This window comes from Tamandua tetradactyla, chromosome 4 (genome assembly GCF_023851605.1).
Source record: "Tamandua tetradactyla isolate mTamTet1 chromosome 4, mTamTet1.pri, whole genome shotgun sequence".
Taxonomy (NCBI): domain Eukaryota; kingdom Metazoa; phylum Chordata; class Mammalia; order Pilosa; family Myrmecophagidae; genus Tamandua; species Tamandua tetradactyla.
This window is the reverse complement of record NC_135330.1, coordinates 115,034,100-115,058,358: the sequence shown is the minus strand read 5'-3', so window position 1 is coordinate 115,058,358 and position 24,259 is coordinate 115,034,100. Positions and strand designations below refer to the sequence as shown.

General features: G+C 36.7%; 2 protein-coding genes across 17 annotated transcripts in view; one reads left to right on the top strand and one right to left on the bottom strand.

Annotated features, from left to right (window-relative positions):
- CCDC122 (coiled-coil domain containing 122) overlaps positions 1-3,559 on the bottom strand; it is a 96,950-nt gene extending 93,391 nt beyond the window's left edge. The window contains exon 1 of one of the 4 annotated variants that reach the window (XM_077158321.1): positions 3,293-3,559. In XM_077158321.1, coding sequence (XP_077014436.1) covers positions 3,293-3,445 — 153 coding nt within the window. In that variant the 5' untranslated portion in view covers positions 3,446-3,559. Of the gene's footprint in view, positions 1-2,553; positions 2,666-3,292 lie in introns of those variants that run through there. The other 3 variants (XM_077158314.1, XM_077158329.1, XM_077158328.1) reach the window with 3 other exon arrangements.
- The window catches only part of LACC1 (laccase domain containing 1), a 70,160-nt gene continuing 48,599 nt past the window's right edge, over positions 2,699-24,259 (top strand). For 6 of the 13 annotated variants that reach the window (XR_013174561.1, XR_013174563.1, XR_013174562.1 and 3 more), the window contains exons 1-7: positions 2,700-2,841; positions 3,753-4,359; positions 5,000-5,178; positions 8,399-8,564; positions 10,956-11,181; positions 12,284-12,444; positions 13,891-16,967. Coding sequence is in view for 5 of the 13 variants with exons in the window: in XM_077158312.1 (XP_077014427.1) it covers positions 3,801-4,359; positions 5,000-5,178; positions 8,399-8,564; positions 10,956-11,181; positions 12,284-12,443 (1,290 nt within the window). In the remaining 8 variants the exon portion in view is untranslated. Of the gene's footprint in view, positions 2,842-2,938; positions 3,009-3,064; positions 3,150-3,171; positions 4,360-4,999; positions 5,179-8,398; positions 8,565-10,955; positions 11,182-12,283; positions 12,445-13,890; positions 17,772-18,573; positions 22,921-24,259 lie in introns of those variants that run through there. The other 7 variants (XR_013174566.1, XM_077158312.1, XR_013174565.1 and 4 more) reach the window with 6 other exon arrangements.

Sequence of the window (24,259 nt, the reverse complement as noted above, 5' to 3'; positions counted from 1 at the left end):
AGACACAAAAGGACCACTATTGTATGATACAACTTTTATAAAATAATTAGAAAAAACATACTCATAGAGTTAGAATCTCGAATATAGGTTACCAGGGTCTGGGCTATGGGAATGGGAATGGGAAGTTAATGCTTAATTTGTGCATGACTTCTATTTGGATTGGTTGTAAAGCTTTGGAAATGGATGGTAATGATAGTAGCACAACCTTGTGAGTATAATAGCACTGAATATATATGTGAATATGGTTAAAAGGGGAAATTTTAGGTTGTATTTACATTCCTAGAGTAAAAATTAAAAGATAAACATTAAAAAAAATTGAGGAACCCAATGAGCTTTTGTTTAATTTCAGTTATATCTAACAATATTTACACTACTCAAAAAATAAAAATGGATTATAGTTAATAGTAAAAAACAAAGTCAATTGACCATATATACTAATATTCATTGCAATATTATTCACAAAAGCCAAAAGGTAGAAGTAATTCCAGGCAAATGGATAACAAAATATATATACATACAACAGAATATTGTTTAGCAATTAAAAAGAATGAAGCTTTGGTGCATAGTACAACATGATGAACCTTGAAGACATCATGTTGAAAAATGAAGTATGTCTGACGCAAAAGGATGAATATCAAATTATTTCACTTATATAAAATAATTAGAATAAACAAATGTATATAGAAAGTAGATATAGGTTACCAGGGGTCTGGGGGTAGAGTTAATGCTTAATGAGTACAGAGTTTCTGTTTAGGGTGATGGAAAATTTTTGGTAATGGATGGTGAAAGTAGAAAAACACTGGGAATATAATTAACACCACTGAATTGTAAGCTTGAAAGTGGTTAAAATGGGAAACTTTGTTGTATATATTTTACAATAAAATTTTTTTAATAATAAAAGCATTATTTCTTTAGATAAAAATTAATATACCATAAAATTCATCTTTATGAAGTAAAAATTTAACTGACTTTTCAAATTTAATGATTGGCTATGGGCCCAGACTGCATCTATGAAAAGGCTGCTTCTGTTCCAACAAAGCGCTAAAGATGTAGACAATTCTGCTTGGTTAGGAGACAAGGACTCAGCGCTTTGTGATAAGGCTATGCTTGAGCCTGAACAGACTTCAACAATAAGTAGCAGTTAAACAGGTAGGGAAAGAGAAGGCATTATAAGTAAAAGGAATAGTGTATGTAAAGGAAGAAATCCTGTGACTGTCCAAGAAACCATTTGGTTTGTGGGGCTTGCAAAAAGGGAAGTAACTTTTTCAAACCTAATTATGACTCTGAATCATATGTAGAGGTTCAAACAAGCCCAGGCTGAATTTCCAGAGAATCTGGTTGGATGCATATCTGCAGTAGGGCCCCACATTCATTTTCTTCAAAAGCTACACTAGTAATCCCAATGTACAATTAGGATTGAGATGACCTGGAGTGTGGTGAATAAGGATGGATTAAGAGTATCAGGAATCGAGGCTAAATAGTGGGCTAGGACCAGATGGTGAAAGGAAGTGGTTTCTAAATGGAACCTATCAATAAACTCTCTTCCTTGACAGCATCATGTTTTGAAATATTTATTTTTCAGGTTTTTACTACCACTGCTGCTGCATGGAAGAAAACGAATCCCCACCACTGTCTCTAAAAACAGAGAGATGCGCTCTAAACCTGCTTAACTAGACCTCATTTTGCTTGAGGGATATTTACCATAAAAAAGCTAAAGTCGGAGCGCACACTTTCTGACCAGTGTTCTTAAATTTCCCTCAAAAATAATGAAAATACCAATCTTGGCGAAAACATCTGCCGGGGATACTGAAGAGTGAGTTGGTGATTGCACTCTAGTCAAGTGGAGGAGTCACTTGCCTACCTCTGAGCGATCTTCTCAACACCCCTATCTCCTAGAATCTCGTTCTCCTTAAAGCAAACTTTCTCTGGTCTTTATCATCTCAGCAACCATTAAGACCACCTGCCACCATAATCGGTTCTTTAGGGCGCACCTTTTCGCTGATGCTTTGAAGGTTGGATAGTTTTTCCCTTTACCACAGCACTTCCTTTATGTATACTCTCCGGGGACTGATAAAGGATGCTAATTTGCACCTTTACCACAGTTCTAAGGGAGAGTGACTTCTACTTTCCTATTAGTGGCACATATTTAAAAAGGGAATGCAGGAAGTCTGTTAATACAAGTGGTAAGGAGGGTTGGGCCTGTCAGCAAGAAAGGACAAATCAGCAAAAAGGCAAAGGAGAATCAACCAACTCGTTTCTTAGGAAACAAACAAACAAACCACTATTAACCCCCGCCCCACCCCACCCCCAGGCCCTGCCCTCAGCCCGCCTGGGGCCAGCAGCCACGTGCTAACTTGAGTTTCTCAGGCCGGGGCTCCCGTCCTGAAAGCAAGCGGCCTGACCACGTCGCAGGGTCGGCGACAAGTCCTGGAGCACCTAGGGGCGCGGACTTCCAGCCAGCGCGGGAAAGGGGTTCGCAGAAGGCAGGCAGAGGGTTATTCCGAGGCCGCACACCCCCGCCCCCGGCCCCCACCCCGCGTCCCTTCGGCTGACCCGCCTGGCCCCGGCAAGAGGGGCCCTCCGCGCTCGGGTCGCCGCTCCTCTAGCTCTCCGCCTCGGGGCCGCGGGCTCGGCGGGCCGCTCTGACCCGGAACTGCTGGGCCCGTGGCGGGCGCGCCGCGCTTGGCTCGTCCCGCGTCGGCGGCCACGGCTGGAGAACTCCTTCCTGCCCCCTGCAGGCGCCCGCACGGGCGGGACCCCCTGGCCGTCGGGTTTCCTCACGGAGCCGGGCCGACGCCGGGCGGGGTCGCTCAGTCCGCGAGGAGGCGCCGCCGGCCGCAGGTTGGTGACACGCTGGCTCCCGGCTTTCCTCAGAGCTCAGGGCGGGAAGCTGGGAGCCCCGACACCCCCGCCGAGCGCGCCGCCCACGGCGAGGGCGAGCGAACGCGGCGGGCGGGAGGGCGAAGGCCAGCCGAAGGGCCCGGGTCGGAACGTGTCCTCGGGGCGCGGTGAGTGAGCTGTCGGCCGAGGGGCCGGGGCAGGGGGCGGGTTGAGGGAACTTGAGAAGCCCGGGGCTACTTTGTTTTCAGAACTGCCAACATCTACTTCAGCGGTCGCCTTCTACTGAGTGGGGTGGACTTAGGGCTGCGGTGAGAGAAAACCGTGGGGGGGGGCCCCGAAGGGAGGCCGGCAGCCTGGGTGAGAGAGCGGGGTGTGGAGTGAGAATATCTGCTTTGGGTTGAATGAAAAGGAAACTAGGTAGGAAGCACGGTAGAGTTATCAAGTCAGTTACCTTACTTTTTCTCTCCCTAAAACGCGATTCTCGGGTGTAGCTCCATGTAGCCTCGTCAACTTCAGGCTCCGGTATTTCGTAGGAAGGGGTGTGACCTAACGTGACAGTCCCATAAGGATTGATGACATACCACATAGGTCGACACCCTGTCATTTAAGAAGCAGTTCTTGGTCTAAGACAACAGTTATTTCCGTGCTAAAAGCATGCTATATGAAATGCGCAGTACGGAGAGACTGTTGTTCTGCCGCAAAGATGTATACAAACTTTTACAAAATGAATCAGGAAATGGCTTTGCTTTCATTGTGATGGTTCTGTTATGACACTGGGTTAGCTAATTTTTAAATAGGTCCAAAATTGCCCTTTACCTGGTTACAGTCTTAGATCAATGCAATTACACCCCCCCCCCACCATAGGAATGTTGATATAATTTCCCATTCTTATACGAATTTTTTCTGTACAGGTGGCTTATTTCGCACAAGTCTTTTAGAAGTCTGTACAGTATTAGAGGATGGCAGAAGCAATATTGATTGATCTCTCTGGTTTGAAATTGAACTCGCAGAAAAACTGCCCTTCATTGCTGAAGACACTGAATGCTGTCAGATGCAATGATACGGCCAAGCCCAAGTTCCTTTGCATAATGGGGTGCAGCAACATCAGCTGTGAAAAAGGTGGTGCCCATGCTAATTGTGATTTAGAAACATGCAGTGGATTAGCGGCTCTCTTGAGAGAATTTGAGACGGTCAGCAGTTCCAGTATGGCTGCATCATTGTATACCATTAAACAAAGAATTGATGAAAAGAACCTGACCAGGATTAAGGTAATTCTTCCTGCTCATAGGAAAGCCTTTGTGAAGGTATTTATTGATCACCTCTTCACTGATGTTTACACATTTGAGTTTGAAGATTTGCAGGTGCCTTTGAGGGGGGACCCTTTGAAACAGCCTGCTGAAATGAACATGATTACCCCTCAAGAATTAGAAAAAATTAAGAATGAAATAGAAACATATTTAAGAAGCCTGCCTGCACTGAAAGGAGAATTAACCATTATCACATCTCCTATGATTCCAGGTATATTAAAAACACTCCCTGATATTTTTACTGTGTACATGAAAACCCAGGTTTTCTTTAGGAATTGTTCACCTTTTTTATTCCTTCTTTCTTTGAGTCACCCTTTTGGATTTATGTGCTCATTAGCATGAGTTGCAACATGGGGGTGTCAAGGGATAGAAGCCTTCAAAGCTATAATAAGTAAATACATACATACATACAAACAAATTAATTTGCTTTATGCAGATTCAGCTTTAAGACAAATCTTCCCCAGCTCTCCTTTAAAATGAGATTTATGACCCCAAGCATCTTCTGTTTAGAAATTAAATCTCAACTCATTGGCACCTTCATGGAAGATGGAATTTAAAGCAGTTGGTCTTACTTGTGGGTTAAAAGAGGTTTATTCTGAGCTATTGGGTATGCAAAGAAAAATGGGACAGAAGATACCTTTTGTAATGCAATAATCCCATAGGGAATGTAAGACAAACACAAAGCAGTATGTAGAACATATTGATGTACAAAGTGCAATAGAAATTAGAAGCCAGATAAACAAGTGTAAGTTAAAGAGAACAGAGAATGTCTTGTTGAGAGAATGGGTTTTGAAATGCTTTACAGTCCATTGTATAGCATCTCTTTAATCTTCATTGCCTGTTTTCAATAGATATTTTCATACATGGATTTACTACAAGAACAGGTGGAATATCTTACATACCAACTCTCAGCTCATTCAATCTCTTCAGTAGTTCCAAACGGAGAGATCCCAAGGCAGTTGTTCAAGAAAATCTGCGTAGATTGGCGAATGTTGCAGGATTTAATGCTGATAAATTTTACCGAATAAAGGTAAATTTTTCCTTTATAGTTAGGAAAAGCTAAAGAACATTCTCTATTTTTTGCAATTGAGTTGATTTTATTTTTATTTTTTTTCAGTGATTTCTTTATTGAGATATAATACAAAGTGTACAATCATTGGTTCACAGCATCATCATAAAGCTGTGCACTTATCATTACAATAGATTTTTAACATATTCATTACTCCAGAAACATTAAGAATAAACATAAAAATAAAAGTAAAAAAGAACACCCAAAACATGCCATCCCCATCCCCACGTTTTATTTATATATTTCTTTTTTTTTTCTTACTTATCTGTCCTTACACTGGATAAAGGGACTGTCAGCCAAAAAAGGTTTCCACACTCACATGTTCAAACCTTAAAAGCTCTGTAGTTATTCATTCATCTTCAAGAATCAGGGCTTTTGGATTACAGTTCAACAGTTTCAGGTATTTCCTTCTAGCTACTCCAGTACACCAAAAACTAAAAAAACAATATATGCTGCATGAGAATAACCTCCCAGAAGGACCTCTTGACTCTATTTGAAATCTCTCAGCCACTGAAACTTTATTTTGTTTCACTTATCTTCCCCCCTTTGGTCAAGAAGCCTTTTTTACTTCCAGATGCCAAGGCCAGGAGTCTAGCCCCACATTGCTAGGAAGATTTACACTCCTGGGAACCATCTCCCTGGTAGAGGGGAGAGCAGTGAGTTCACCTGTGGAGTTAGCTTAGAAAGGCCACATCTGAGTAACAAAAGAGATTCTCTGGGAGTAACTCTTGACATCATCATAAATTGGCTTTTCTTCTCCTTTGTAGAAATAAGTTTCATCATGACAAGCCCCAAGATCAAGGGCCTGTCACATCAAATTTGTAGTCCCCAATGGTTTTGAGAATATCAGGTCTTCCCCAGGTGGGGAAATTTAATATTTCCACCTTTTCCCCCAGCCCCTCAAGAGGACTACAAATACTATTTAATCTTCTGCTCAGCTTACTCTGGGATATATCAGGGCATCACTTCACCCTGTACAAATCATCAAAATCTCACTCCCTATTCTTGGTTCCATGTGATTATGGTGTTCGAATAAACTGACCATACAAGTTAACTTAGTGTGCCACTGAAAATATAAATGTTGCACCAAATAAACATCCCTTCCTTTGGTCTCACACAGAAGTTGAAGTTTTAAAATACAGTCAATATCCTTTACCCTTTAGTCTGATTTACCTTAGACCTACCCATATCATCCTCATTCATTTCTCTAATTTAAGTCTGATCACATTTTCAGTGTTTTTAATAGTTGCTATATGGGGTAATGCCAGCTTTCATAGTTGCAGAACTCTAGCCCTGAGTCTCAGGTGTCACACAAATACCCAAAAGTTCGGTGAAATGACCAGATTATACATGAAGAGCTCAGCATCTCAGAATTTAGAAATAACTGTTACAACTCCAGAGTAGATTTGACTACTGTAAGAGTTTACAATCTAGGAACCTTTACAATAGGCTGATAGCCTAAACTCTCAATTCAATTCTCAGAGTTTGCACATTATAATTAGTCCATATCAGTGAGGCATTATATCTTTTTGCTTCAGCCTTCTTTCACTCAATTTCCTGTCCTCAAGGTTCTTTCACCTAGTTGCATACCTCATGACTTCATTCCTTCTTCCACTTACTCAGTAGTCCGTTGTATGTATACACCACAGTTCCCCCTTCCAGTCTTCAGAGTATATCCTTAGGTCACCTGCATCCATTGCAGTTTGCAAGCACTGCCACCATAAACACCAGTGTGCAAAAGACCATTCTTGTCTCTGCTTCTCAGTTCCTCCAAATACTCACATAACTGCGGGATTGCAAGATCATATGGCAACCCCACCCCTAGCTTCCTGTGGAGCCTCTGCACTGCCTTCCAGAAAGGCTATAACACTACTTCCCTGCGAACAGTGTATAGGGACATCTCTCTTGCCACATTTTCTCCAGCATTTGAATTTCTCTGTTCAGTTTTTTAACTGTTTTATTCACACATCGTACAAACCAATCTAAGTAAAAATATCAGTGGTTCCGGTATAATCGTACAGCCATGCCTTCACCACCACGATCTATATTAGGCATTTGATCACCATCATTGATCACTAGGCATCACTAAGTTATACCGTCTCAGTTTTTATCCTCTAACTTTCCCTGGTGTTATATGTACCTCCAGCCCTTGTCACTCAACCATACTCACACTCAGCTTCATTTTACAGTGTTGTACCACTATCAGATTGTATTGTGCTATCCATTTCTAGGTCTTTATAATCAGTCTTATTATTCATTCTGTACTCCTTCAGCATTAAATGCCTAATCTTTATCCTGTTTCTATCTCCTGATTACCTGTGTGCTCAAATTTAACTCTCAAAGTTCACTCATTAATGTTAGTTCATATTAGTGAGACCATAAAGTATTTGTACTTTTGTTTCTAATTTCACTCAACATAGCATCTTCAAGATTCATTCATGTTATTACATGCTTCATTACTTTATTCTCTTATAGGTGCATAATAGTCATCATATCTTACAGTATATTTTTGACTCTGTCAGTGACTATATGAACTTTAAACAACATACTTTTTAACATTTACATTTCGCGTTTTTTTAGCTACCATTTTAGAATAATGCTCATGGTTGTTTTTCTTAGATCGGGACGCCAAGGTCTGAAGGTCATTCTATGATGTATATTTTTTTTCCCTTGGAGTTCTGCAATTCTAAAATTACACTTTATTCTCAGAAAGTGTGATATCACTGCCCTTTTTTTATTTCAATGGAAGTTCCTGTATGGTGGTAGAAGAAAGGCCACTGATGAGATAATACCTTGTTCCTTACAGAATTATAGCTTTAGTTGAGTCTAGGAAAAGAAAAATACCATTGATTTGATAACTCATTAATTTCCTTCACCAAAGTAGTACTTTGTGGAAAGTGCTGCAGGTAGAGATTTACCCATTGCTAGTGAGAATGTTCATGATGGACTCTATTGAATTTTTAAGTGTTAAAGTCTGTTTTCCCTTGAATAAAATATATGGAAACTTAAACAATTTAATAAGTGAGTTTGGTTTTTACCATATGTAGGATGGTATATTTAATGAATGCTAGCAATCTTAAACTGGTTATATAATTTTGCGTTGAAAAATGAGTACTTTCAGAAAAGCCTGTGTTATAATTCCCATTTTCAAAACATTTTTATTGCACGCCTTTGTTATTAGACTGATCATTCCAGTGACATCTGGATTTTGGATAGGAAGGAGCCTGAATCTTACGACGGCATAACCACAAATCAGAGAGGGGTCACAATAGCAGCTCTTGGTGCTGACTGTATACCAATAGTTTTCGCAGATCCTGTCAAAAAAGCATGTGGAGTTGCTCACTCTGGTAAGTATATTTAATTAATCATTTAGAATTTTACTAATTTTCATAGTATAGGAAAATTTTTTATTTCTTTTTGTTTGGTGTGATAGACAAACAGTTAATTATCTTACATTATAAGTGTAATGATGAGGGTAAGGCAGCATAGACTTACTATAGAAGGAGATAGAAAGAGTATCTCAGTCAAATTACATAACTCACTGTAGAATCTCCAAAGGAGGTGATACCCAGGCTGATTCTTGAGGAATTACTAGGAGTTGGCTAGGTATCAGTGTGGCAAGGGTGTTATTGACATTTTGGAAGGATGCCCTACATTGTAAACTAAACATCCTTGGCCCCCAAAACTCTAAATGCCAATAACACTTTCCAGTCATTGTGATAACAAAAAAAAAACAAATTGTTCCATCCTTCTCATAACACTTCCTAAGGAAGTGGTACTGCCTCTGGTTGAGAAACCTTGAAGTCTAGGCAACAAGAAATAGAAATGTTAGACATATTGTCCAGGCAGGTGCAGTGGCATGCATAAAGGCATGGAGGTAAGAAAAAGCAGGATATGCTTGGAAAACTATAGTTAGTTTAATATGGCTGTGGTCAGGTGGCTCTTAACTATTCACTGATCAGAAAAGTAAAGAAGTTTTAGATGCTTTATTGTATTATGACTATAGAATTTGGTTTTCTGCAAGTGTTTTAGATGGTAAAAAAGAAACTGACTTTTTTTTTAAGCTAGGTAAGATAGTGGAATTGCATGACTAGAATTAAGGTTTGCTATATGACACTGTAAAAAGTTACTTTAAATTTGAGTCTCAGTTTCTGGATGTAAAAAGGAAATGTTATTTGTTACTTCTTAGATATTGAAACATTAAGTTGTAAAATATCCAAGATAAAACAGTTAAAATGAAGTTATAAACTTGAACTTTCAAGTAATTAACAAACTGACCTTGAAATAGAGTACAATTAAATAGATTGTATACTCGTTATTTTATATGATATCTGAAAATGTAAAATCCTTTTATTGGATTAATTCAATAAAAATCTTTCAACCATATGTATATGACAATACATGTTGGGAAAAGATCTAATCCAGAGGGAGTGGTTGATTAGAGAAGAGAGGATAATTAACGAAGGAAGGTCTCCGAGGAAGAGAGTGGTTCTTGTTTCTAGAAAAGCCCTGACAGTGTCTCTCATTAGCTCAAAATGCCTTTATCTGGTTGCTTGCCCATGGACATTACTGCTTGAATATCCGTAGGTGCTTCAAAATCGTCATGCCAAAAACTCACTATTTTTTTCCCCAAATGTTCTCTACCACATAGATTTCCTATTTTGGTTCTTGATATCCCATCCACCTAGTGACCCAGGTAGAATCCTGGCATTTTCTTTCCCATAACCATATACACAGTGGGCAATCAGTGGGGTTGAACCTGCTAACTAAATATCTCTTGCTTCCATCATTTCCTGTCTTGATCTGAAGAGACAGATCTCTTTGAGTACCTAGCTTTAAGAGAGTTCACAGATGGAATACTAAACAAAGGAAGAAGGATAGTCCTTATAAGCCAACCTGAACAGCTGGATGTAACTCACATACAGGGGATGAAGGAAAAATGAACTATTTCTAGGTTTCTGTCTTCGGCAAGTATGAGAACACGAGCAAAGAAAATGGTTCGATATAAGAGCAACCATGGGATCCTCTAGAGAGGAAGTAAAGTAAAGCAGTTATGGGGATGATAGACTGGGGAAAGATGTGAAAGGGACTGTTAACTGAAATAGAACATGTTTATTTTAGTGTAAAAAGTGAAGGAGAAGGTGCACAGGTAGTTCAGTGGTTAGAATGCCCACCTTCCGTGCAGGAGACTCAGGTTCAATTCCTGGACCATGCACTCAAAAAAAAAAAAGTGAAGAAGAAGGGGTGTGAGAGTAGCTCAGTGGTAGAATTCTCACCTGCCATGTGAGAGACCCAGGTTCAATTCCCAGCCCACGCACTTCCCAAAGCAAACAAACAAAAAAACCAACAAAAAATTCAAATGGCGCTGCAATAATGGGATACTCACATGGATAAAGAATGAAATGTGACCCTTCCATAGAGCATATAAAAAAATAAAATGAAGGAGAGAAAGAAAAGACTAACAGGGTATAATCCCAGAGAAACTTGAAGTATAGAACATTTTTAAGGAAGTAGAAAGGAACTTCCTTAAATGTTTCTTCTGTGTCAGGTACTTTGCATAGGGTATCCCATTTAAAAACCAGTACTATAATGTAATAATTAATTTTGTGATTCATTTACTGTTTCTGGATTGAACAAATAAACAAACTAACTCTTCATTTTTAACTTAGATGTGAATTAAGGTGAAACTGTGTTCTCCTTCAACTTTCCTTACCTCTTTTTTTCTTCCTATTTACCAGGTTGGAAAGGTACTTTATTAGGTGTTGCTATGGCTACTGTAAATGCTATGATGGTGGAATATGGCTGTAGTGTGGAAGACATAATTGTTGTACTGGGGCCTTCAGTAGGGCCTTGCTGTTTTACTCTTCCAAGGGAATCCGCAAAGGCATTTCATAATCTTGATCCTAAATGTGTACGACTGTTCGACTCACCAAATCCTTATGTTGACATACGCAAAGCCACCAGGTATGTTTGATTTCATACTGGAATTGTAGGTTTGATTATTGCTTATTACTTCTAAAATGAAAATCATTTCAGAGAACAAGAAAAATTCAGGTGATAGATATCTAAGTAATTAACACACACTTATGTAAAACATTTTAAATAGGAAATTTATTTTCATTTAAATTGGAATAACAGAAGTTTTCCTGTCATAACTTTTTCGTTTAAAAGTAAAGGAAGAAGCAGTTGGCATATAGTTTTGTGAGGTCTACTTAAACTTCACATAGAAAAATTAGTATGTACTTTACTTCACAGCCGTTCCTTAGCTATATTCTCTTGAATAAAATGAACTATCAGGAAACTGATATTTTAAAATTATTTCTTAGAATAAATATAAATACAGTCACTTTCAAGTTGGTTATGGTACCTTGCATGTTTGAATTTATGAAGTTTTGCTGTTAATATCTGTTGAAAAAATATTTGTTATTTCTGCCAAGGAAAATAGATGTCAAATATTAATTGTGTTTCTGTTCTAGTTAGCAAAACCTTGCCCAGATTCTGCCTCCTTTAGAATATAAGTATCAAGGATTGAAATTTATTTTTAAATATAACCTGTAGAACAAGTATCATTAATTTGTTGTCCTATTTCATATCATAAATTGTTTATAGGAGAAACAAATTTTCTGTTACTAGGAAGAAAAGAGGTGGGAAAACCAGGTGACTAATATACATGTCATGTCTAAATCAGTTAAATGTTGTTCACAAATACCCTGGTAACTTAACAAGTTTGTATTTCAATTAAGTACTTGATTTTTTTCTTTGCTTTGTTTTTTTGTGGGGAGGTACATGGTCCAGGAAACAAACCCAAGTACTTGATTTTGATTATAAAATAGATCATGCCTGAAGGATAATATAGGAGGTTGCATATTTGTGTATGAATTTAAGTGATAAATTTGATAAATGGTGGCAGAAATCTACCGTTTCCTGACAGCTCATGTTCTGTAACAGATATGCCTGGAGCATATTTTTCCCAGAACTCTTACGTATAAATATGTATTTTTCATATTGTTCTAGCTATTGATGAAGTAAACTCTTGCTGTCTTTTTCTAAAACTCTTTATCCTTAGGATTCTTCTAGAACGGGGAGGAATTCTCCCACAGAATATTCAAGACCAAAACCATGATCTCAACCTTTGTACATCATGTCATCCTGACAAGTTTTTCTCTCGTGTTCGAGATGGCCTCAATTTTGGTACACAGATTGGCTTCATATCAATTAGAGAATGAGGTACTGTAAATTTCCTCTCCTCTTTCTCTCTCAGCCTTTCTCTCTCTTTCAGCCTTCTCCTTCCCTTATTTTTTCAAATAATTCATTAGAGAACTCTAAGGGTCTACTCATGTAACCTAGTAATTATATTTACCTTGGCTCTTCTCTTCCTATAGAAAGAATTAAGTTTCTACTTTTTAGTGAAGCAATAGTGGTAGAAAAGTTCATTTTCAATGACATACTCTATTGCAAAACTCTTTCATTTACCGTGAGGAAAAATGAGAAATATGACAGGGACACTGGATATAGGCATTAAGAGACCAGAATACCAGTTCCAGCCCTGTTACTTATGAACTGTAGGATGTGTGCAAAAAAGATCACTTGGTGATTTTGGTTTGGACTAGTTTCTGTGAAATCAGTGAAGCTTTCAGATGATCTCTAAGTCCTTGTCCACCTGTGATTACTTAGTTGTGCACTATGAATCTGAAATTAAACACTGATTTTTACCTTCTACACTTTTCTGTTGTACCCTTCTGCCAAAGGAAAAGGCAGGATTCTAAATAGTGCAGTATTCTGGCCCTATTGGTTCATTTAGGTAACCTGCATTTTAGTTAATGCTTTACAAAGTAATTTTGGGCTGGCAATTGGAAGAGGGTCCAAAAAGTAACTATGACACTAAGAATAGGAATAGGAGCATTTCTACTAGTTTAGATCAGAATCATAGGTGTGTTCATTCTCTTATTACAATATCCTCTTATTGCAATATCTTTTAAATGTCATTTGTAAAATGTTAATGACAACTTTTTGTGTATTAAAAGTGAGATCAATAGATACAACATTTCATGACTGATTTTTATGTATAAAATTCTAAATTCTGTAATAGTGAGAAATCTTCACATAGACAAACTGGTTTGGTTTTCAGCTAGATTTCCAACTGTCTATGGCAGTGGCTGGCCAATTTTTTTTCTACGAAGGGCCAGATAGTAAATATTTTAGGCTTTGCAGGCTTTACATTCTTTGTTGCAACTACTCACTTCTGCTGCTATAGTGTGAAAGCAGACAGCAACAATACAGAAGTGAGTAAGTGTGACTATGTTTTAGTAAAACTTTATTTACAAAAACCAGGTAAGGGGCCAGATTTGGTTCACAGGCTAGGGGTAGTATGCTGACCCCTGATCTACAGCCATAGAACAAGATTGAATGCAATTTCATTAGTATGTATTAGAGATGGTTTCTTAGAGTTAAGAAATATTTCATTACAGCAGTTTACCTCTGCCCTTTGAGCATATATCTGATTTTCCTTAAGATTACTTTTAACTGAAGACTGAAATTGGTTTTAGTCTTTACAGTTGCTTTAACTCTGTAATATACAAGCAGATTTTAATAGACTTTATGATCCTTAGCTTGGTATTCTGGTAGCACTTGTAAAGCTCTCATATTTGATTTCTATTTCTATATATTTTACAGATACTTGACTGGATTTTTGCATAAATGTTTCCTGCCTTCCAAACTGACTGTCAAAGAGAATTTTAGCTGTTTGATTTATTTAAAATGAAAAGGATTACAATGGGTAATTCATCTTTTAGGGTATATTTTCACTGTTATCCACAGCCAAATGATTACTGTTTGATTTCTAACAGTAACTGTCAAAAAATGAATATGAACTAACTAATATATTATATGGATAAGGATTGTTATTCTTAAAATTTGTTTTCCCATTACATAGATAAGTTTTAGGTCTGTTCAATTCACTACTTACTGAGTAACCTCAATTTTTCAGACATTATCTTAAGCATAGATAAATCAAAATGAATAAGACTTTTTCCCTTTGAGGCTAGTGCAGTGGAAGTGATAAACATTCTACAACTTAAGTTTAATTTAAATTGTAGTAGAGGCATACAGATGAAGTAAGGATATATTCTATCTGAAAGGCAGGATAGATAAGCTATCATAGAGACAATGACACTTGATATGGCCCTGAAAGACACATAGGCCTTTGACAATGTATTAGCCTTCGTGAAGTTGTTCTAGAAGCAGTGGTGACTGAATCAGATTTCAGTGCGTTGAGGAAGAGGATGTATAGGTGTAGACTCTTTGACAAAGTTTACCAGAAAAGATAAAGAGCTGGGGGCTCTCCCTTGAAGGAAGGGGAGTTTTCAGTATGATTAGTTTTGAGTATGTTTATAGGCTGAAGAGAGGAGATAAGTTATTTTCCACTTGGGAATCAATCACTAATATATATGATATGTATTTTTAATGTGGGTGGTCATATTGCATCTTAAAAGATTTCTTATGCGAACATTTCCTACATGCGAATGCAATAGAATAACAGCAAATAAAACTTGTTTGGACTTTTATGTACATTACCTGATTTTACCATTACAGCTATTCCAAAATAGGCATGAGATAACAATTTGAATTTCACTCAAAATACTCTTTTGTTTAATAACAATGAATATTAAGGAATAATTTCAAACACTGAGAAAAGTTTAAAATTTTCCATTTCTTCAAAGTTCTATGTTATTTGAAGTTTGAAAGTTTAGTGTTGGGCAGCCATATTTCAGTTTGTGTATCAAAACTTCCAAAACCAAATAACATTTATGTTTGATTGTAACTCTGATTTTGAATCATTTGTACCAAAGAATATGGTGAAAAGTTGTCTCCTTACTTTTACTGTTTCTATTTACTTACCTTACTCTCCTTGCTGTTTTACTACTGAGTGAAAAGTACTCATTAAAATGAAGAATCTTGGGTTCAGACCTCTATTGAATCAGAATCTCAATAACAATGTCCCTACATGACTCAAAAATTTATTTAAGTTTAAGAAGCACTCCTCTAGATAGTATGTCATACTATATTCCTTTTAACCAAAATTACTGAAAAAAAAAAAAAGCTGAACACAGTAACATGCAAGCAAGAAGCAGCTTTAAATTTCTCCCCCGATTGTGTTCAAACTGTCTGTTAGGCCCTCTCTTAGTCCCTAGGTGATATCTCAGAGAGATCCTATAAATTTTCAGATCACTTTCAGATATAAGGATAGTAAATTTTAGTTATTAACAAGTCCAATCTGATCTAATTTTCTAGCTGCTTCTCTCCCCCAGCTTGATCCTGACAAGCATTAGGGAATAAGCCGTGATCTATTTTTTCATTTCCCCCATCTTGTATATCTTCTTCTTTTCTACCTGTTGATACCAGGTTTTTGACAGTGGAATGGATAATAGGCTAGGGTGGTGGGAGACCTCTTCAGTTTCTCCACCATCTCACCACATACTCTGATAAAATTGTATAGACAAAGCTCCCCCTTCTTCCTGTACACAGCTTATCCCCCATAGCTTCCATAACCAGTTCCTCTTAACCCCTTGATGGAAAATTATCTGTTCCAGATTTCTTTAAAGATTAAGCCTTCTATGGAACCTGTCTTCCAGCTATAGCAGAATTTAAACTTAGTACCTGAACTGAATTAATATCTATAAATAAAGAATTACCCAAATAAGACCAGCAGATATTCATAGAAGAACTTATAATTCTTTTGGGTACATGTGATCCAGGGCTTCCTGACCTATATCAGCTTGTACACATGTTGGTGAAAACCTCAGGTCCTAAATCCTGGATGGCAAAGGCTGGTTGGACTGACCCAGAAAGGTGCTTAAAAGGTTACTCTTCCCATAATCATCTACGAATCAAATAGGCCTGAGAAATATGGTAAAATTACACTTCAGGGCAAAGAAAATCTTAAAAGTCTCCTTCACAAGTTACAGTGGGAAAGCTTTAGCCCTCCTATAAAATAGCCTCAACTTGTTCCATCTGCCAAGAGCACAAATTCTGATAAAAATACAAGTGGAGCAAGGAGAGAAAGCTCTTTTATATAAGCTAGTGAGTTTTGTTTTTGTCTGTGTTTTTAATGTCTGATCATGGTTGAAAATTTTTTAACTGAAGCTATAAACTATCTATTTGTGTCTGTCTGTTTGATCTATATTTTCCTACCTCTGGATGGTTATACCAAATTAACATATAAAAATCCTTAAAAAAGCTCTATTCAAATTGTTTAAAGAGAAATATATATATAATTATATATATATATATATTTATGTATATCATATATATATTTTTATATATCATATATATAAATTAATACTCCTAAAGTCCCAGAAATTAAGGAAACCAGACTTCTAATACTTCCAAGGTAAAATTAAATCCAAGTGTTTTAAGAAGTGTACACAAGCTAGGAAAAACTTTAGCAACCCAGACTAATTTAATATTGTTAAATAAAAATAGTTATGTATTCTGAGTTATCAATGTTAAGTACAATACAAGCATACAGTTTTATTCCACTTGGATACATTCTTCCTAAATTTATACAGGCTTACTGACCAAATATGCTAGCATTATATCTACTGGATGTTTAAAATGATGAAAATGTAAATTTGTTTTTGACCAAATTGAGTTATTTATTCTTGCAAACTTCATTTCAAGAGTTACTATGTTTTGTAGGATGATAACTTGAAGACAATTTCCAAGATCTTTTTGGGGACTTGTTATGTAAGGTATGCAGGATGTATCTTTGTTAAAGGAAAAAAGTAGTTTTGCCCTAAATTACCTAAAGTAATTTAGGTATTGCAGAACAAGAAACAGAAGAGTGTAAGACAAAACCTAAATGGGTATAGAAAGTTGTAGATTTGTAAAAATGTATATTATTTCTCATGGTCAATGCTAACTGAGATTTGATAGGTTTATTTACAGAATTTTTTAAGGGCTTTTATACAAACAATATATTCATGCAAAAACAATTGGGTTTTCTCCTTGTTAAAATGATGACATTTTCTTGAAAATTTCTTTTAAAATCTTTTATTGTTACTTTGGTTAAATACGTGGCAACTGTTGTTTGTCAGTAACCTATGATCTTATTTAGCCAAGTGTTCACACTTCCTGACCACTTTTGACATTTTGCCTTCTCAAAATCAGACCCTAAAAGGTATCTTTTTATTTAAAACTGTCTTTGGGATTTTCCAGAGGGCACCTGGAAAATCACAAAGGATTTATTCTTTTACCTTATAAAAAGATAGGTGCTAGAAATAAGTAGGTTTGTTTGATATATTATGAACTGTATGGGAAATGTGGTCAAGTTAAAAGGGATTTTCTAAACTTCTCTTGATTAAATCTGTATGAATAAAATATTATTCATATAAATATTTAGAGATTATATAAAATTCCTAAAGAGTTGACAATGTCCTCAGTGTCCATGATATGTCCTAACGCTGATCTGCATGATCGTAGCCAACAGAATAGTGTTATTGGTCATAATGTTTGTTATTAAAAAAAAAAAAGTTACATGCCACAAAACAATCAAATTTCCTTGTCAGTTATATTGATTTTCTCTGCTTCTTCTCTGAAAAGGCTTGCATAAATGGGACTAAGGTATCAGATAATAGTGAAAGTGGCAATGACTATGATTGTCCTTTTGGAGTTTATACCCAGTTAACTCTATAAGCCAATATCCCATTCCATAAAGGTAATAGATATATTAAGCCCTTCAACGACGTTATTTCTATGTACAATACATAAGACATACACAGTACCACACAAATTAGGTTAGTTCCTGTTATAGAGCTTATGCCATTCCCCAAATGGCTATTTATGATAAGCTTCCAAAAGGGAAAATTAGAAACAAGGGTTTATGGCCTCTTTCCATACTATAAAAACTTATGAAGAGACTATTGTCAGACTAGAGACAGTTCTAAATGGATCTTGGATAAACCTTAAACCCAGGCTAAACTCATGGGGTATTCTGTTCTTGGTAGTGTTCCCCTTGTCTTTGGGGCAGGTATCTCCTGCTTTGGAAGATACACTAAAAGATTATAATGGTTATAGAAAAGGTAGTTAAGAGAAATCTATCTTCCACCTAAGGCAGGCCATCAGCTCACTTTGCAAAATGGCTCTACAAGTTTGATTGGCATTAGACTGTATTCTGGCTTACCAAGGAGGTGCATGCACTGGTGGGGACCCAGTACTGTGTATTCGTAAATGACAGTCAGGTGGATGTTTACCAAGAGGTAGTGGCAGCAGAAGCCCATGCTAGAGAAGTAGCCAAATCAACTTAAAACACTTCATGAATCTTATTCATCTGAGTCTCTTTTTTTGGTTGACTTTTAGGGTCATGAAGACCTTGTCTTAAAGATGACCTAATAGGGGCACTTGTTATCCTCTTAATCATATTCATAATACCCCTCAGTTGTTACCAGATCTCTCTACTCTTAAATGCTACTACATGGCCACTAACTTGACAAATATAACTGAAGATACAAAATCCAGCATGAATTGGATGACAGATCAGGTAAATCGTGAAATCAGCAGTGAAACATGAGAGAATTTTAGTGGTGAATGAGAAACTAACTGAGGGAATGACACCCTCAGGGCCAGAAAAACACCTCATGCTCTTGAATTTCGTCTTTATTTTTTGAAATTTGAAATCCCCACCAGGACAGCTGGTGGGGATTCTTTTTTATGTCTTCTTTTTTATGTCTATAAAAATCATTTCCCATCCCTAGAACCCTGAAGCTACTTTTGTTCTGGCTTTTTGCTGCAGCAAAACATTGGTGTCCTGAATAAAATGTTGTAGGTCTATGTTCTAGTTTGCTAGCTGCCGGAATGCAATATACCAGAAACAGAACAGCTTTTAAAAAGGGGAGTTTAATAAGTTGCTAGTTTACAGTTTTGAGGCCATGGAAATGTCCCAATTAAAGCAAGTCTATAGAAGTGTCCAGTCTAAGGCATCCAGGGCAAGATACCTTGATTCAAGAATGCTAATGATGTTCAGGGTTTCTCTCTCAAGTGGAAAGGCACATGGTGAACACAGAGTTTCTCTCTCAAGTGAGAAGCCACATGATGAACACAAGCAAGGTTTCTCTCTCGGCTGGAAGGACACATGATGAATATGGCAAAATCTGCTAGCTTTCTCTCCTGGCTTCCTGTTTCATGAAGTTCCCCGGGAGGTGTTTTCCTTCTTCGTCTCCAAAGGTTGCTGGCTGGTGGACTCTTATGGCTTCTCATGGCTATGTCATTCTTCTCTGCTCTCTCAGAATCTCCTTCATTCTCCAGAATGTTTCCTCTTTTATAGGATTCGAGTTAACTAATCAAGACCCACCTGAATGCTGGAGACACATCACCGTCTAATCCGCCTTAACAACCACTCTTGATTAAGTCACATCTCCATGGAGATGATCTAGTAACAGTTTCAAGCATACAGTACTGAATAGGGATTAGAAGAAGCAGCTGCCTTTACGAAATGGAATTAGGATTAAAACATGGCTTTTCTAGGGTACATACATCCTTTCAAACCGGCAGTTTATAAATTCAATTCTATTTTGTCTTTCAAAACTCTGAGACAAGGCACTCTCCAGCTGACCATTTGCAATTCTTGTCGGCTCTTGCTTTGATGATACATTCCACAGACCCTCCTTCTGTTCTTTTAGGAAGAGTCTTTAAAAGGCAGTCTAGCCCAGCCTACAGGGAACTTGATAGTTTTCCCCCATCAAATTCTGCATTTTCAGACCACTTCCAATATACCCCTTTACTTTTTCTCATGTCCCAGGCAGCTTCAGTCACTAGCCAACCTCTTTTCTTTCAATTTAACAGGGGAGATGTAGGCACAATTCACTCAACCTCCCAACTTTAGTGACCATGGGGTCACATTTGGTAAAATTTCTTAAGGATCTGCTTTAGTTTCCTGCAGAAGTTGGGACTTCTCCCATAAAGAAGAGAAGGGGAGATGTACAAGACTCTAACAATGCTCTTTAAAGAAATTCTCACAATCTTCCCTCCTGAGCCTAAATATCTCTGAGCAGATAATGGGTTGGGGTCCCAAGAGTTGTTGTACTGCTTTTTGTACCTGGTTCTTCTCTATAATGTGAGTACACTTAATACCCATTAATCTTAGTTTTGACCTCTCAACAAAGGGAGGAACTGTCTCATTTTCCATCCCATTATAACATAATAAGAAATCACTGTTCAAGTTTCTCAATCATTTTTAGAAGAAGTAAAGGAGATTTACATAGAGAGAATCTATGCTTAATCTTTTTTCTCCCTCTTTTTAGCCATATTTTTCTTCTCTATCCATATTATTTTATTTAGATAAATTTTAATTGATGAACATCTAAAGATCACATATATTTAAAATACATGAAGAAAATTTGCCTGTGATAATATTCAACAATTAATTGCAGATCTTACTTATCAGAATGGTTGGGTAGGTATCTCCTCAACTATATGATTTCCTTCCAAAATATGGGCTTGGTTGAAGATATAGTTAGAGCCTTATAGGCACCAGATTACATTCTATACTTTATTTTCCGTATTGTAAGTTTTGAGCTTCTCGGGCCTTCTTTTCTCTCTCAGTGAAAACGGGATATCTGGGCTTGACCCTGGAACTGTAGGCAAAAGAAATAAAAAGGAAACATAAGGAAAGAAAATGTTCCTTTCTCTCTAGCTGCAAAAAAAGAAATAAAAGATAACCTGGGTTATAAAATTGTCCTTGTAGATGTTTCTAACAAGAAACCCTTGTAACGGTACCCAGGTTCTGAAATTGTTACTATGTTCCATGACAATTACTTTTAATCTCTCTTTTTTTTAAATCTGTACTTCTGACTGGTTATTTTCCTAAATAATTTTTTGGGAGATTTGTAGTCGTAGTAGAGGTTTTGAATCATCACTTCAAAATTCCTGCTTGAAATCCTAAGAGACTAACAAGAAAGCAGAAGAAAAGAAATCACACAGATGGCATCTCCAACAAAAAGCTCAAAGTCCCAGAATGTGAGTGGGTATGCCTCATCACCACCTGCAGCAGGGCCTCAACGAGAAGAACAGCCACATGTAAAAGCTGCTGAAAATGAAGGGGCTCATCAAATGAAACTGCAAATTTCTAGAAAATAATGATAATATAAATATATGAGAATCCATGGGATACAGAGGAAAATGCTTTACATTTCATACCTATATCAACAAAAATTTTTTAAAAATTAAATTTTCAACTCAAAAGACTTTAAAAAGAAAAAGAATGTAAACTAAAATTAGGCAGAAGGAATTGATAAAGGCAGAAAGTAATGAGTCATAAAAGCTAATTAAATCCATGCACCCACTCCCAAAAAAGCTGATAAATCCATAAAGGTAGACAAGTTAAAAAATACAAAATTACACAAAGGAAATAATCTTTGGCAGAGAAAATAAAAATGAGATTACTTTGTCTAATTCTACACAAATACATTTTGAAAACCCTTAAAAGTTTATCAGTGCCTGCTATTGCACCAATATCACCCCTCCTTCATAAATAATTCCCCCAGGTATTATTGATTTCACCAAGGAATCCTACCAAACTTTTGAAGATCTGATAAAATCTTTACTACTTTGTTTCAGAGTATAGAAAAATAAGGAAAATTTCCAAATTCTTTTCTGAAGTAAGTATAACTTCATTGCTAAAGCCTGACAAAGATTGCCTGAAGAAAATCACAGTGCAATGTCACTTAATTCATATCAATACAAAAATCTTTAATAAAATGTTAGCAAATATAATCCAGATTACATTTAAAAAAAAAACAACATAAACAAGTGAGATTCATTCTGGCAATGCCAGGAGACTTTAATAATAGAAAATCCACTAGTATACTTCATCATATCATAATAATAATAATAAGATGAAAACCCATGTGACTAACCCCATAGATATAAAAAGGCTTGACCGAATTCAATATACATTCTCAACAAGGAAGGAGGGAAGGAGGAATGGAGGAAAACTTCAGTAAAATAGTCAATGGATAATTTCTTAACATGATTTTAAAATTTGTGTTAGAATTGACAGAACTGGACAAAATCACCATTTTGCATCCCCTAAAGAAATAATTATGCAAGAACATCAATAGAGGAAACTATTAAATGAAAAATTAATTGGGAATGTTATAATGAAGGGATTGAACTGTTAGCATCTGATCCCCTGATAATCAAAATGAGGCAACCAGACATCGTTGATTCCTGATATGCTAATTGGAAGTACATAGAGCCATATTGAAATATTGTTTCCAAAAAAGTGGAGCCTGAATCTAATTAAGCCCTTGTTACTACCAGTTTATAGTAAATATGGGGGAAAGAAGAATATGTTAAACTAAGTACTACAAATTTAGAGAGTTAGTTGGATCTTGATTAGAGCAAACCGAATGTAGAATGATGCTTCTTGAGACAATTGGGGTAATTTGAATATGGGCTAGGTACTAAGTGAGACCAAGAAATTCTGTTGATTTTGTTGGGTGTTATAATGACATTGTACTTAAGTAAAAAAAGACAACAACATGTTTTTTAGAGATCCATATTGAATTACTAAGGGGCGAAATGATGTGCTGAGAGTTGCTTTAAAATACTTCAGAAATGTTCTTAGTAATAATAATAGAAAAAAGAAACAAAAGGACAGGTGTAATTGTGGCAAAATCTTGATAATTTTTTAATCTGAATGGTAGATATCTACCATTTTGGACAATAGCTTATTGTCCTATTTTATTTACTTTTTGTATATTTGAAATCCATTGATAATTAGAAATTAAACCGATTGCCCTTGTAATAATATTTAAATAAGCATCTGTTTTGACAAGTATATGTACTTGTCAATTTTCTTTCTTAAAGTAGAAAAAGAACATTGACAATTCCCTATTCTTCTGTATCCATAGAGGTAAGAAAAACAATAAAGCAAAAATCCCTGACTGCTGGATTTCTTATTTAAAAAAAGTATAAGAGTCATATGTCATTTATATTAACAAAGAGAACAAACATTTTGTACAGAGGAGGTTCATAATTCACAAAATAGGAGACAATATGGAGTCACACTTTTCTGCCTGAACTGCTAAATAACTATGAAAAGAAGGCATTTATTCTGATGCTTTCTGTTTTATTAAATGGAACCTGGTTGGTATGATTCCTTTAATGAAAACAGCATGGAGTTATTGTTGATAGAGTTTCCATCCTCTAGCATAAGTGTAGAATAGAAGTATATGACTTACGTGTTTGTGGTAAAAGTCATGTTTTTTTCAGTGGGAATTATTGGGAAAAGGCAATCTGCTATGGACCCTGAGCATCCCAGCTCATTTTTGCTAGGCATACCAAGAGCCCAAGGCCCTGACTGCTCTTAATCCACAGCATTTCTCACAGTTATGTTTGCAATGATTAACCTCAAGGGATGGGTTAAAATCTCCATCTGGGAAAAAGAGCAGGCGTGCTTAGCATTTATTATAAAAGTGTTGAATTCTCTCTCCTAGCTCAGTGTTCCTAAGCTAGGAAACCAAACTACAGTGTACACAGCATCTACCTAGGCCCCTCCTTGTTGCCCTCATAGGACTTGGGTATCAAGGGGAACCAACTCATACATTATGTTGTATGAATGTGAGAGATAGTCTTTTGTCTAGGCCCAGTAGTCTCATGTCTTCTGTCAACATCCATGGAGCAGCATCAGTCTAATTTATTAGCTTATAAGTAATGTGAAATCAATAAATCCCTGATCCAATAAAGGAGAAGCACATTAGCTAGAGGGCTCCCTATTGAGAGATGTTCAAAAGTAGATTGATGAACCTCTTGGTAAGGATCCTGTATCACCATAGCAACATCTAAAGCCTCAGACTAGTTTTACTAGGACTTTCAATGTCATTTCAAACCCACAATTCTATTATTCTTTTTAGAAAGTAGTAAATAGTTTTGAACCTTGTTACAGAATGCCTGAAGACATTTATGTGGTTACCCTCAAGAGAAGGTTACTGCTGCCCCCCTCCAAGGAGAACCCTAGGAAATCCCTACATGAGTATGGCCTTAA